Here is a 15,644-nt window from a genome sequence, read left to right on the forward strand (position 1 = left end):
ATGAAGAAAGCGCCATTCTCCTCTGGTTTCCAAGAGGACCACCAGGTGATAAGCAATCTGTAGGATTATGAAATAAAAAAGCTCCTCTGCCAGAAAGCATGCGGGTTTATTTCCTTTTCCTCTCCCCCTACCACTGACAATCAGGCAAACATTTTTAAAAAGGATCCAGCAGCTCCCCTTCAACCACGTAACTCGGTCACCTGCATTTTTCTATACCAGAAGAAATTACTTGCTCTTTTTAGCTAGTTTGTCCTCCTTCCTTTATTTTTTTCAGCTCAAAGTAATCAAGACAATGGGAAAGCAGCACTTGAATTATGCTTGTCACAGTAACCTACAGACCATGGTAGGGGTAAAAGGCTATTTAGAAGAGGTTGGACCCTGTGGTAAGAGGCAATACTGACCTTATCGGACGTTTCCTCCTGGAAACCTGCAGTGAGAATATCCAGTTTTGCAAGTTGGACCCTCTTCCCCAGTAACAGGCAAACACAACGCAAGCTCTTTCCTCCAAGCCAGGAACAAAGAATGACGTTATTTCCTATGGTTTGCTCTGGGAGAACTACATAGCGACACCAAATCGTAGCAGCAGAAATGAGAAACGCTTAAGTTATTTACTAATAATTTTATTTAAAAAATTATTACAAAATATTTTAGAAAGTTCTTGAGACCAAAAAAGCATAATACATTAGAAAAGACCACAGGTTTAGAATGGAAAAATATTTAAGCATTTCAAAACTATTTCAATGGAAATTCAAGGCAACATTGGCAACAAAACTGTATAGAATTATTTCATATATATAAAACTACTGTATTATCACCCTGATTTAATAATCATTAAGTCACTTAAATTCTCAAAGATAGTAAAAATGATAGATAGATCTGAATAGCATAAAATTTAGGACCGAGAGATCTGCTTATGCTTACAGCAATAGATTAAAACAAAGGTGAATTTCCATTTTAAAGGCACTACCAGCATCTCGACTCGTTACAATTTTATATAACCTTTCAAATATTTCACAAAGTATTTCCCTCAGTGTAAGAAGCTTGCTATTTTTATTGCACAAATTTGAACGAGGATCACCATGACGCCCATTATGCAAAAACATCTCGTGCAGAGCTGTGAGAATTGTGTGAGAGAACTCACTGCTTTTTCGAGTCGGAAGGTGCAAAAAGGTAAAACTCAACTGTAACAGACCACAACCCTCCCCTGCTATTTTCAGGCACAGAGCCCGAGCGGTTAGGCACAATTCCTTCACATATTTCGAGCCCAAAGGGCACTGGTGCCATTGTGATTTTAATGTGGGCTAAATGCCCAACACAAAATTAACAATCACAATCTACACAATGCACACACAGATTTTCAGAGCAGAAACTCGCGGTCCAGCCACTTAACAGCAAGTCCTCACACGTCCTGGAGAATCCTCTGCAATGATTCTCAAGGCACTGTAAACAAAGCCTGAAAGTGGGCGCACAGCCTTTAAATATTTTCAGATGGGCTCAACTGGAAAAGATAAAAGCTTTTAATGTGTCTGAGCAGGCTCGCAACACCGCTGCCGAGCACCGTGGTGAAGAAGGGAGAAGACGCACTGGGCCAGTTGCTTCTTTCCACAGGTTTTACTACCAGTTGAGATTGTACAGAAGCGATAACTTTGCAAACAGATGAAGATATTTAAGACAGTTGTTTGTAACAGCACTTCTGCCAGAGCTCCCACCGCTCTCCTGAACAATCCCTAAATCCACTTCAGTCAAAATCAGACACCTTAATGTACGCAATTTAAATAGCCGGTTTAAATAAAGCAAGCTGATTACATCAGAAGCAGGCCGGGAAAGAAGCAGACCGCTTTGCTGGTGGAGCACGGGAGGGGTAAGAGGCATCCAGCCACACACGCTGAGCTCCTGCAAAACCAGATGTTTAATCCACCTCCAGCGCCATTCTCTGGGATCGGTCTCATTAAAAGGCAGACACTCAAAGCCTGGATCCAACACCAGAAGCATCAAAGGAGGCATGTCAAGACTGCAAGGAAGTCTCTCCCCACCCTAGCCTGGGAGGGCAGCAGAGCTAGGAGGGACACACGCCTGCCCCCGTATCTCAGGAAGCTGATAAAGCAGCCAAGGAATGACCTTGCAGAAGCAGAAAACAGCACACACACTAGCAAACCTGCTTCTCAACTATTTTAAAACAGAACAAAAAGAACACCTCATACTTAGAAACCTAGGATTACCAGTACAGAAACTGCTTTGTTAGCCAACAACTGGTTGGGAAGCAACAATTTAGCAATTGCCTTAAACCTATAAATAGTATGTGGCTCATCTGCTCCTAGTATTTAACTACTATGTGACAGATTAACATCAGCGAGACAGTATTTGGGATGGAGTACTATGTATTGTTTAAAGAATAGCAGGACTTCTCCTATTAGTAAATGCCTGTGACATATGGGAAAACTAGCCAGGGATGCCAGTATGTATCTCGTAGGAGAATCCATCAAACCATTCTGCAAAGGCTGGCAGCATTTGCTTCAAAAGGCCTAATAGTCAAATCATGGGAGGCAGGAGATCTCAGTCAGAGTCACCTTCTTCTGACATCAACTCCTTGTGGCACTTTTTCATAAAAATAACTTGCTCTGTATTTCAGCTTCTCTGTGAAGTATCAGCAGTAGATATCATAGATAGGGAGGCCAAGACAGAGAGATGACTTTACAGATCCTTTTCAGTACCAGTTATCCTCCAATTCAGGACTGGACACTGGTAACAAAGCACTTGGGTGGGGAAAAGTCTACAGCAAAGCAACTAAAACCCAGGACTCCTATATTTTCAAGCTAAGAAAAATTACAAGAAAAATTACCTCAAGATAAAAGTCCCATTGTGATGCTGCATTGCTTAATAAATATCAGCAGCACAGTGTTACTCTTACGCTATATTTACAGCTTTTAATTATAGATCAAGATTTAGAGACTACAGATATTGTGATGTGAAAACAATTTCAGTAGAGTCCTGGGCAATAAAAAACTCCCTTAGAAAGTTAGTCATAGATAGGGACACAATCCCTAAAGTAAGACACTGCAAATCATAGCAAAAATATTTCTTATTATGGCAAGTTTCATATCACCAGTAGCATGGCTTGTAAACAAAACATCTCTAAACTACCCAGTTTTCAGAGACAGCAAGCTCTGTTCACCTAGACTGAGATCAGGTTTTAATGCAAACAGACACTAATAAATACAGTTAAGAAAAAAAAAAAAAAAAAAAAGGCAGTCCAAAGAGCATTTCTTCTTCACAAAGCAGGAAATTCTATGAAGGGAAGTATGCCTTTTATGCATGGCTCTGAAACCAAGCTACAGCTTAAACTTGGTGTTTTGATTTTACACCCTGCAAGCAAAGTGTAGTGTTAGGCTTAAATCTCAGAGTTTAGAGAGAGAACATCACAAACTCACATTGATCAGAAAGTGGCAGCACTGGAAAAAAACCTCTGACCTTCTTTTACAGTCCTTTGCCTTACAACAGCTTCCTCGTCCTTTTCCCCTCTGGAGGGCTTAGTCTCAATGCTGCCACAACAGGTTACAGGACTATACATTTATCAGACTAGGGTATTGATGAAATGGAGTTAATGCCTGGAAGACACGGCAAATGCCACAAGCGCGCAAACAAGAACTGTTTTTGCATAATCAGCTTTTTCTCCTTTGCTTTGGTATTTTGGAACATCTCCTGGTGTACAGCAATTTGCCCTACTTTTGAAGGCTTATCTCTTAAGCGAGGTCTAGCAGTCATGCTTCTACCTCAGACATCTGAAAAACACCTTTTCACCACTTCATTTCTTTTACAGCCATCAACATCGGGACTGATACGTCTGTCACTTGTCTGATACGTGTTGCATCAGTAGTGTTTCTTGCAGTCCGACAGCCATCGCTTTTAAGACAAATCAAGGGTACAAGTGCTTATTTACCTGTTTACCAACTGACTTAGTCAGTAGCAAGAAGTCTCAAGCTAAAGCCATATTTACAAACAAAGAAAATGGTGGGGTCCATAACCATTCTGGTAAAACTCACCATTTACTAGGCATAAACAAGCTGCACGTGGTATTAACCCTGCAAGTATTATTCAACAGGATAGTACCAGCGTGCTGTAACATTTTTCCCATTGATGTTCAGATTGCCACTTTTGGGGTTACTTCGTGAAAATATTTATTCTTCATCTTTTTCCTCTCTGAGCTGGCTTTTCAAGTTTCTTCCTGCAACTTTTATAGGTTTTGAAACAGTCTGAAAGACGATTCTGGCATACAAGTCCAAACTTTGACAATCATGGGGTGCAAAACTGTCTCCTTAATATACCATTACATTACCCTCCCCATAAACCCCCTACACTCGCTGTTCCATTAAACTGATCTACAGAGACAGAACTGAGGCGCATGAACAGTAAAACCAAAAACCCTTATGTAAGGATAAGCATTTCTGTAAGGCTCTGATTAGGTATCCCTTTCACATTCACAGTTTGACCAGTAAGTACAAAAATGAATTCCACTGTACTAATTTATAACTCATAAGAGAAGCATCTGGTCCATTTATATGGAAAATACCTTTAGGGTATAGCTTGGAATTTATGGATCACGCATAAACCTTTATTAGTCATCTCTGTCAAAATCAAATCAGCACACTGTTGTCCTGAAGTTACTCTACTTAGACACAAGTTTTTTTAATGTACGTCACCTGGACAGACGGCAGGACAAGTTATTAAGCAGGACCAGTTACCTTAGAACATGATGCTTAAGATGCCATTACTTGACCTAAGGATCTATAAAAATTTGTGATGAGCGGTGCGTACAAAATTGATTAAAATGAAGAGACAGAAGTTGTTACCTACAGTGCACCGAAAGTTCATTTTAGTTTGCTCCATTAAAAAAAAAAAAAAAAAAAGAAATAATTCCAGAAAGTTAGCTTTGTTTATTCAGTGGCTGATTTTCTGTGGCATTCTGAGTGTTGCCAGGATTTTCAGTGTGTCTGTCGACGTTTTGTTTCCGACTGAGAAAATACTCTACAATAATTTCAGCTAAAAATGCACTGCTTGCAAGAAATCCAAATGCCTGTGAAAGCGAAAGAAATATATGATTTTAAAATGTACAAACATTAACAGTATTCTAACATTGTTTGGAGAGATTTGCTGGACTATTCACATAAGTTAGTAACACATATTAAGATTACAGTCCTCCTCAAATCGGTAGTTCCATTTATATTAGAAACAGATCAGATAATTCTAGCATATTTAATGCAAAAATTTTTACAGTTCTCCTTCTCTTAATCAAGTGTGAACTTTACAATATGTTCTAAACAGACCTTAATAGTAAAATATATTAATTTTATTACAAAAATTAGTTATTACAGAAGCATGGCTTTGGTGGTATAGCAGAGTATTTATCCAAGAGATGGCTGCTGATTAAAGGGAATAAATGAAGGAGAGTAAAACATGGAATGTGAAGGGAGATAAAATCTGCAGACCCTAAGCAAGTCCTTACTTGGTCAGCAAGGGGGAATGAAATGACATTTTGTTGATGACATTTCGTTAACGACATTTCATTATTAGTCATTGCAAGATAGCAGTAAGAAGGTTGTTCTTAGCAGCTTCTTTCAAATATGGAAAGAAACATGCATTACTCTAACTTCTACCTAGATTTTACACGACTGGTTTGTCCCAAAGCAATTCGACACTAGTAAGTCTTAAATCACAATAGTTTCTGTTTTTCCAGCTCCAGAAAAAAACCTGAAAGACGTTATAAACAAATCATTAGGTCTGAATAGACCAACATCACGGAAGATGACTAATACAAAATTGTGTATCTCTAACAGCTCATGCTGCCTGTGGAACAGAATTATTTTCCTTTCTTTTCTAACTCATTTTTTTCTCATTCAATAATAAAATCAGAATTTGATCTTTTAAACTCACATATTCACTATTCTAAGGTTATTCTATAGAAATGCCAAATGAGTGAGGAATTACAACATTCACAGCATCCCAAAGCATCTTCAGTGCCTTGCCCTGAGCCTCTTCAGTGCTCCCTGGGAGATCCGTGCCCTATTGCTCTTCTAACTTTTCCTGTCACTGAGGAAACTACTGCAGTGTTTGCAAGTCAGCATTCTCCACATATGCCATGTAACGCCTGGCAAAAGCCATGGTTTCTTGCTGACTTTGTGAGGGGGTGGCATTATGAAAGGACAATGAAAGGAAAAAAATAAGCATTTCAGAGATGAGGATATCAGAGAACTGGGGAAGGCGTGAGAGATGGCAATGTCAAAACAGTGACAGATGACAGGGAATAATATGAAGCCAAGGCAGTGAAGTCTGAGGAGCCCAGAGGCAAGCCGCAAATGCTAGGGAGCTGCAAGTGCACACGGAGCTTTCTAGAAATCCCGAGGAATGCCTGCTCTTTGGATTTCCTACAGTAAATTTCTGGAAGATCTGAAACAGCCAATTCCTCCTGAAACATCACAATGCACTGAGTTCTGTTCCCTGCAAATTGAGTGAAGTTTAGAGGGCAGAGAAATTAACACATAAGACAAATACAAAGTAAATCCCACTATTTTAAGACTTACACATGCAGCTTTTTCAACAGCAGACCCAGAGCTGGTCGCAGCAAGCACTATTGATGCTAACAGAAACCAGACACCTATGGCTACCATGGCCCAAAAATTCTGCAAATATATATAAAAAAAAAAATCAATGTTACAGAATTGTAGATACACTACTTGAAAAAGAACAAGCATCACAGTAGCAGCTGAGTTAATCTGCCAGTGAATTCATGCTTTGAAACTTTGATGCTAATGGAAGCTTCAGAACATATATTTTACAACTACATTCCAAACAACATTCAACATTATCAACTATTTAGAAGAGTCTGCGTTACATACTTCCCTGTTTTTGTCTTCTTTAAGTATTTCATTCATTTCATCTAACATTTTTTCACAATCAAATTCAAGCTTAGGTCAACCATGCTAGCATTATTCCCCATGTAAAACATTTGGGAAATCAGAAACCTGTAAGTAAACGTGCTTATTCAAATCTCTTACTACACTCCCTTATCTGTATCTTCACGTAAAAAAACCTCCCATTTGCTCTGAAGAAAAATAGGAAGGGACACTCTTAAGACAGTATAATATTCTTCCTGACTTTACAGAGCAACTTTGTACCACTGTTGGGTCTTCTGAAATATAAAAGCATAAACTGTAATGAGTATGATTATTACCAAAAGGGAGGTTGGCTACACCCAGTAGGAAAACAGACAGGGTAAACAGGCGAGTTACAAGTATCATGCCTGCAGTAAACTGTGTTCCGTACGTACATGTGATGACTATGCAGTCGCATTAGTCTGCGTGAAAGACTTTCACACGAGTCCTAAAACCCTGCAGGTAACCAGCACGACAATTTTAGGAAAGCTGTCAATATAAAAGGGATTCTCAAAGTTGACTCATTTTTTAACTATAAGCTACCTTAATCTGCCTTTTAAATAGAGCAGAAAAGGAGATTCATTCTGTATAACCTTTTCACTCTGCGGTAGTCTTAAACTTGAAAGAAATGGTTTGTGGTTTGTGTGGGGTTTTTTTGGTTTGTTTTTTTTTTTTTTTTAAATATTTCCTTACCACTTTCTGTACTTTTTCTTCGCCAAACGTTTCGTATACATCAGTGCAATACACACACAGGATGAGGAGGCTCAAAAGAAAGGCGCTGCAGCTTGTGAATTCAAAGAAGTAAAGTCCTCCACACTTGATACAATCCTCCACAATTTCTTCACAAATAACAGCCAGAAGAGAGAGAATCTGCAAACAATAACATGCTTGAGTTGGATCGAGTCTCTAATATCTTCAGCAAATAGATGTCTGCGATACGAACATTAATAAAGACAGCTGTAAAAAACCCTTTCAATTTACAAAGAACCTGGTAAAATTCTGCACTATGTTCTTACAGGCAGAAATAATTATATAGTGACATGGTGTACACTTGCTATTAAAGTTGGTCGATAAACTACACTCAGGTAAGCTGAGCACACACCGCCAAATACAGGCTTATTGATTAGGCAGTCAAGATTCCCGATCTGTGGTTTTGTGCAGTTGGAAGCAGAGGAGGCGGGCAGCGTGGAGAGCACACATCCCACTCAGAACAAGCAAAAACGCTATTGCTAACTACTTAAACTGCACTTAATTTGAAATGCATTTGGGTTCAGGGCAGAGGGGGAAACTGGATGGCACTGACACAGTCAACAACCTCCCTGAAAGTTAATAGCTGACGTTACCTCCCTTGATAAAACTTCAGAGAAAGCGCATGTAGCTAATAGCTGACGTGCTTATGAACCAGTAATGACAGAAGCTCAGCTGTACTTATAGGAACCAAAACTTTAAACTACGTTTAAGCCGTATTGGACAGTGTTTAATCTAGGCAGAAGCTTATGTTCACCTTCCTACCACAGCATATTTTGAGGAAAGAACAAGAGTTAACTCCTATACAGTCACCACACATCTGCTGCTAGATTTTCTATTTTATTGTACAGGAAAGAATATTGCTTTATTTAAACATTCTCTCATTTTGGCCACTCCTTGCTAGTTTCCTTCTTCCCATAAAGTTGACACAGGGTTCTAGATCCTTATAGTAAGGAGTTCACCAAATTAAAACAAAACCATTAGTAGGAATCAGACTTGGTCATGAAATTGAGGCTGATTTAAGGACGATGACCATATTTTTAATAAGAGTATATGGGCAATAATGAGGTCGACAGTTCTTTTTTAAAAAAAAAATAATTAAAAAAATCAAATTCTAAAATTCAGAATTGTTCTTGGAAAATAACCACCAGACTTTGGTTTTAGTTTTCAGACAGTAAAAATAAGAACAACAATTTAGCACGTGGGAACTATAAATTCCCCCCTGCTAAGCCAGAGCTCAGAAGGGCACTTCAAAGTATCGTGTTTTGAAAACACTGCAATCATGTAAAGTAAACAGGATCTCAGAAAGGGAAAGAACCCGAGCTGGGAAACTGCAATATTACTATCAGGCCTCCACATACTTCCCTTCTCTCCCGCAGCGGCTGGCGAGGCAAACCTCTCAGCAGCCCTCGCACCTAAACCAGTGACTACAATGGCTGCCCAAGGAATGTTTTGAACTCTGAATTTCCAGTTTTTAAGTATTGTTTTGCATTTCGAAAGATGTGCTTACGGCTGTGTCCAATGACTTCCAGTTTCACATTTTTCACGAGGTCAGCTAAAGTGTGAGATATGTTTTCACGTATAGTTCTAGCTCTTTTTATCAGCACTGAAAACTGAATGCCATCACATTCACCTGGGATGAAACAGAACAGAAAGAAAATAAACCTGCCCTTAAGAGAATTTATAAGCCCAGATAACCATAACATGATCTGAATAACTGAAAAAAACCTCTCTGCTGAGTGTACAAACAAGTAGAAAAAAAAAAATCCCACTCAAAGAGTAGCTATAACGGGTTCAGGGTCAAATAAATTAGATTTACGAAGTAAAGTCCTACGTGGGACTTGTCCGAGTCAATATTCAATTTTTTATTAATAAACTGAATAACAAAATAGAGTACATCATTAAAAAAGCTTTGGTTTGAAGAACTTTCATTAAAGTAGTGTATCAACAGCACATTTATAAGCTGCCAGAGAGTTCTGCTTGGGTTTCTTAACCTACTTCTTGATATCACTATGAGAAACAAAAGGGATTATTCTGTTGTCCTGCTACAAAAAAAAAAATAAAAATTTAAATACCACTAAAAGAGTAGTTCTTAACTTTAGTTTATATATAGTTACAGCTATAGAGCATAGCAAGAAGTTTTTTCTAGTATTAGCCAGAAGATTATCCTCTCTCTTACTCATCTGCATTTTAGTAATATCCCGCTATTAGATACAGTGCAAATACACGAGCTGCTTTAAACAAGCCAGGAGATTCCCACATTTCATTCAGCTTCCCAAGAACTGTTCTGCTGGAGATCCAACTTCATCCATCAGCGTTAGCCCTGGGATGAGCGCAGGCCTCTACAGCCTTATATGAAGCAGCCAAAGCTCCTTCTGTTTTTTTAACATCTGCCTTCTCCACCCCGATCCCATGGAGAATCCCTAGCAGCCGATACCTCGAATATCACTACTGCTTTTGTTTGAGCCATCAATAACGAGCGAAGAGGGGCAGCTCAGCAGTTCCTCATTTTCTTGGGAGCTAACCTTGTGGGCAGATTTTCTTTCACCCTGAAGCTCAGGGTAACACCTGAAGAGAAAAGCAGGCAGCCGCCACCACCACCTTCCTTCCCTCTCGCCCCGAGCCCTGCGCCGCTGCAGTGCCAGCGCTGGCGGGCAGGCAGAGGTGACCCGGCAGGTAGGTCAGGGCACGGTTCAGAGCACGCACGGGGACACAGAGAGGCTGGCACCAGGCTCGCTGGTTCCTGCAGGAAATTCCACACCTCACCATACACATGCACTGCTTGCCTCCTCATGTGCTGTAAAGGGAAAAGCAGCGTTGGAGATGCAGTTTTTAACTTCTCCTTTTTTTTTTTCCTGTTAATTATTAGTCCTATCTGTCCATATGTACGCCAGAAATCTGTCCCTTAACAGCAAGTTATTCATTGATACTGACATTACTCTTGCAAGTTTCCACACAAGTGTCAAGCTTCTAGATTTAATAAGTGAAAGGCTACAAAAGAATGCTGCAAAAATAAAGCAGATCAACAAACTTTCCAACAGGCCCGTGAAAATGCTCAGCAGTGGTTTTCCCAGTACAAAATCTTCTAGTTGAGATGGGTGCACATATTCATTCTGTAAGTCTCCGCAATCAGGGCTGCTATAGGAAGCGAACAGCTCAGAAAAAGAGCAGATGTTTAAGACTGAATCACAATTTTCCCTGCCAGTTAAGGCATTTTTGTTAAAGTCAAACAATAGCTGATGACGATCGTTTTTGCTTTAGATAAGAATTTGTTCCTACCTCAATCTTGGCACAACATGCGCTGTGCCATTTACCTTTGTGCAAAATGTGAATGAGTCACAGACTAATAAAAACATTCCACCTATATATATATATAAAAAATAATTTAAAAAATCTAGAAAGCCCTGCAATAAGCATGCCTCCCCGCATCTTTTGGGCAGTTACATCTTCCTTGTTTCATTTGCCCAAAAAGCTTTAATAAGGCAGGCTAAGATTACAATGTATGCCATTATTAATCAGAAGAAAAGCATTTCTAAGGTCTAGAAAGTGGTTTTCTGCAGGTGATTTCACAGTGGTTTATAAAATCACTTCTATAATGAAGACAGCTGATTTTCTGAGTGTAATAACCTGTTGAGCAGTCCACACCAGTGATTATCACTGCATAATCCCAGTAGCAATTTACAGTCGCTATTGTAATACAAGGCTAATAGATGTTAACAACCATCACCATCATTGGCATTTCCAAAAATCAACACTTTCCCAAAACAGGAATATTTCTCTTACTGGAGATACTGACGCTTCCACCTGCAGTAATTTCTGGGACTTGCTCAAAGTGTTTTGACCAAGAACTAAAAGATCTGTGCATTTTAGTAAAGAGAAAGAAAAGGGGGGGGAAACTGTTGGAAATTAGGAGGGTGAATGACTATATTTCCATTTTCTTTTTCCTCTTGTTGAAGGACAGGTACAGGCCATAAACCACTAATTCTTTAGGAGCATATCAAGCAGCTATCCATCCTGTTTAGGATAATCAAACTTTTCTTTTTTCTACTTAGAAAGCTTTTTAAATAATGCCTCTCTTCAGATAAACAGTTTAAGACTTTGGTACACCAGTAAATTTGCATACGTAATAGTTTAGTTTAGTCAGTGAAACTACTTATATAAATGATCTGCTTGTCTGTGAGCAACAGCCAGCCGGTCTTACTTTATTAATCTCCTGTAGATTAATTAGAAGTTTATGTCCTATTATATTTATTTACGTAAAGCATTCTTGGGTGTGATTTTTTTAAACACTCTTAGAAAACATTATTTTTGGCAGTGTTGTCATCGCCAGCACTCAATAATCTTATGTTTCTGGTTGAGAGTTTTGACTGTGTGTAAGACAAAGTTTAAAAACCGTATGTCCTCTTTTCTGCAATGGTGATGTAATGAGAAAGGGTTGGAAATCACCTACAATTCCCGTAAGCACGAGACATCTGACTAAAAAGCCACTTTGCTGGCTGGAAAATCTACCCTGACACACATTTACAGTCAGCTGCCCGTTCCCACTGGCAGTTTCACTACCGCCCTGCCAGTAATTAAGAATGACGCTCTCTTCGTGAGCTTATCAGCAGTTGTGATGGCACATTTTGGAAGAGCGCAGAACTGACAGGAGTCTGAATTGTGCCCCCAGCTGCAGAGCGCGTTCAGGAATAATGTTACACATAGCAAAAAGCAGCAGAATATAAGCCTTTTATTTCCCGGTGGGCACAGGACTGCCCAACACAAAGAGAGGCACTGTGATGTCCCGTACAATACGCCACCATCAACACTGCATGTTTCTGGTGCAATGTTCTACCACGAGTCATGGGAGAAACGAGAGCCCTGATTTTAGCTTACAAACGGGCTGCAGGTGCAGCAGGAGAGGGAGGTCCAGACCTGAGGAACCAGCAAGCCCTTCCCAGTTCTACGGCCCTACCCTGAGCTTCCACCAACGGCTTCTACCTCCTGTTATCATCTATCCTCAGGAGAAAATACTAAGTTTCCCTTGATTTTAAGCCGTAACGACAGCAGGCAGCTGAACTGTGCCAGCCACAGCACTGAACCTTGGTGGCAGCCGACCACCACACGTCAGCACCTGCTGCTGGAGCCAGAAGGTGGGAAAGGGACAAGCCGGTCACTCCCCCACCGTAAAACAATCTGAACCTGGAGGGGCAATGGTGTTGTAGGACACCGTGCCAGCTTTCCAGCCGAGGTATGAGCCTGCGCCCCTTCAGTGACCACCACCAAAGGTGGGCTTCGACTCTGCCGCACTTCGAGGCCGGGCCTTCTGGTGGAGCCGGCCCTTCCCTGACCCACGGCAGTATCTCCCCTGAAGCCTCTGCACCGCCATCTCCCCCAGCTGGTGTAAAGTTCTATTTTTAAGCGACGCGGGGGGAGGCTGCCCTAAATCCAGAGGTCGCCAAACCCGCACTTTGGGCAAGCCGGGACACCCGTACGGCAGACCGGGCGGCGGTGGCTGACAGGGCGGCAGCGCGCCCGGCCGGCGGCGCGGCGCCGGCTCCTCACCCCCATCGCACCGCCGCCGCCGCCTCGGTGAGGCTTTCGGCCTCTTCTCTCCCCGGCTCCAGGCAGCCATTCTGCCGGGGGGTGCTCGCTCCGCGCCAGGCCCGCCAGGTCCCCGGCCACGGGGCGGAAGGCGACAGGGCCACCCGGCCGCTGCCTGCGGAGGCAGGCGGGCCGTCAGTCAGTCAGTCATACGGCAACCGCCCGCCCCGGCCCCGCTCCCCGCCGGGATGAGGAGCGAGGAGGGGAGGGGAAGGGAGGGGACTCACCGCTTGGAGCGCTTTGGCGGGCAGCCGCCATCCCCAGAGGTGCCGCAGGGTGCAGCCGAAGGGGCGGCGGGGCGACTTGGCCTGAGGCTCGGTGGTCTCGTTGTAGACAGCGCCGTTCTCCATGGCCGCGCCGCCGGCTGCCAGCGGGGGCAAAGCGAAAGCAAAAGGGCGGTGGCAGGGGCGGGGAAGGGGAAGGAGAAGGCGGCGGCCCGCCTCGGCCCCGGCGGGACAAAGGCGCTTCCTGCAGCCATCGCCCAGGCTCCCCCCGGCGGCCTGAGGGGGCGGGTGGGCGGCGGGGCCGGGGAGCGCTGGGCCGTGGCCGCCTCAGGCCCGGGGCTGTTGCCCGTTTTGTAAGGGGGTGCTTGTGAAGAAGAGTTTATACAAGCCTGTTTACTTTTCTGTTGTCACACGAGGTGACGGTAGCAGAAGGATTTTTTAAGGCAAAGCTCTCCGTGCTTACATTCCTTGTTGCCAATGAGAGAAAACACCAGTATCGCCAAGTCTCTACTGACATACTTCCGTACCCAGATCAACTTTTAAAAGAAGCTACAGCTTTTGGTACCTGTGTAAGAGTAGATCGAGCCCATTGTATGTAAGCAAAGGTGTTTTACGTTCACTTTCATATTATTAATCAAGCGTCGGAACAGGCTGCACAGGGAATCGCCGTCCCTGGAGGTATTTAAAAGACGGGTACACCTGGTGCTGCGGGACATGGTTTAGTGGTGGGGTTTTGTCAGTGTTACATTAATGGTTGGACTCGATCTTAAAGGTCCCTTCCAACCTAGAGAATTCTATGATTCTATTAACGTATTATCCACAGAACTATTCTGGTCCTTGATAGTCCAGTTCAGATATACTTGACTTAGTGAGATTCAGTCGAATACAGTCTACTGATAGAAAAGGTGGCAATTTGCTTTCTTAACCTTAGCTTTATACGTTCTTAGGGAACAGAGCAGGCTGTTGGGACGCTGCCGCTCTCTCAGACCCCTGCAGTGAGGTGGCAGGGTGTGTGCTGCAGTGACCCGTGAGGTAGGTGCTATTTTTAATTCCACCAAGGGCCACCGTTAGCTGGACAGATGGAGTAGTACCAGACAGATAAAAGCAGTTGGGCCATGCTCCATGATGGATGCGTACCAGCAGGCCAGCCTCTCATGGTAAGACACTACAAGCCAGGGGAACATGCCGGGTCCCCAGGCAGGATGATACAGGCTTCTCTATGCCATAAGCAGTGTTCGGCTGCAGGAGCTGGCTTGAGAGGCAAATGTGTAGGGCAAGTCCCGTAATTCCCAAGGCATGGGAGTTTCCGCTAAAATAAGTAAGGTGTCACCATGGGTGTGCCCTTGCTTCTGCCTGGGGTTGGGATGAGTAGCTCTGCTGGCAGCATCCCAGACTGCAGGACTGAGCAGGTAGGTGTAATCAGCAGCACTTACTGTTACCACTTATGAGTCCACAGTGCCTCCATTACCTTTTTTTTTTTTACATTAGTACATTATAAATAAGATTACATTACAGAGGCTGGCATCTGTCTTCTGAAGGAAATTCCCCTTTGTTTTGTTTTCTTCCGTGATAATATCTCAAAACTGGCTGAATAACTCCAAAGCCACAAAGTGTGTGACTAGGCTATGCTGTGGTCTGAGGGAGACAGGACTTAACGGAGACAGAAGAAATTATCAGTTCTTTTAAGGTGTTCAGTAGCATTTAAGGCTATTTTGTAGTTGTTCCCTTTTGACTCTTTACCAATGTTTTAATGCAGCATTGCTAGATTATGAACACCGATGTTGGTATCGAAGATAACTGTCTTGAGGAGAGACTGCTTTTCAAGGAGTCACAGAAACACAAAACAAGCCTACAGAAGATGAAATATTTGGCAACCTTTTCCTTGTTACTGCTGTCTTTGAGAGTTGTTTTTCCTGTTCAGGGCTTCTCCAGGAAATACATATCAATTATGCATGAATTATAAAGGCTAGCTTGCCATTTAAAGCCTAACTTATTTAGGCCACTTTATTTATTTATTTATAAGGAGGTGCAGGAAAAGCAAAACAACAGAAAGCCACAGGAACTGTGAGATCATGTGACAGAGAAGGAATGAAAACTGGACAACAGCATAGGACCTGATAGCTTAAAAATACTTCCGAGCATTATGTTAAAACATACAAATGCT

At 42.3% G+C, this 15,644-nt stretch overlaps 1 protein-coding gene across 1 annotated transcript; it reads right to left on the minus strand.

Moving 5' to 3' along the window:
* Positions 1-674: 674 nt before the first annotated feature.
* On the minus strand, positions 675-13,659 carry CMTM6 (CKLF like MARVEL transmembrane domain containing 6). Its single transcript, XM_063325249.1, has 4 exons — positions 13,484-13,659; positions 7,620-7,796; positions 6,576-6,674; positions 675-5,071 (listed from the first exon to the last, which is right to left on the minus strand). Exons 1-4 carry the CDS (start codon positions 13,604-13,606, stop codon positions 4,922-4,924), a joined length of 549 nt encoding a protein of 182 aa, XP_063181319.1. The 5' UTR covers positions 13,607-13,659; the 3' UTR covers positions 675-4,921.
* Positions 13,660-15,644: the final 1,985 nt, after the last annotated feature.

Source organism: Chroicocephalus ridibundus, chromosome 2 (assembly GCF_963924245.1).
Source record: "Chroicocephalus ridibundus chromosome 2, bChrRid1.1, whole genome shotgun sequence".
NCBI lineage: Eukaryota > Metazoa > Chordata > Aves > Charadriiformes > Laridae > Chroicocephalus > Chroicocephalus ridibundus.

Coding starts and splice junctions, on each gene's coding strand:
- CMTM6 (XM_063325249.1), bottom strand. CDS start 13,606: ATGGAGAACGGCGCTGTCTACAACGAGACCACCGAGCCTCAGGCCAAG. Junction 7,797..13,483: donor CCGCCAAAGCGCTCCAAGCG/GTGAGTCCCCTC, acceptor TATTGTTTGCAG/ATTCTCTCTCTTCTGGCTGT. Junction 6,675..7,619: donor AAGAAAAAGTACAGAAAGTG/GTAAGGAAATAT, acceptor ATATATTTGCAG/AATTTTTGGGCCATGGTAGC.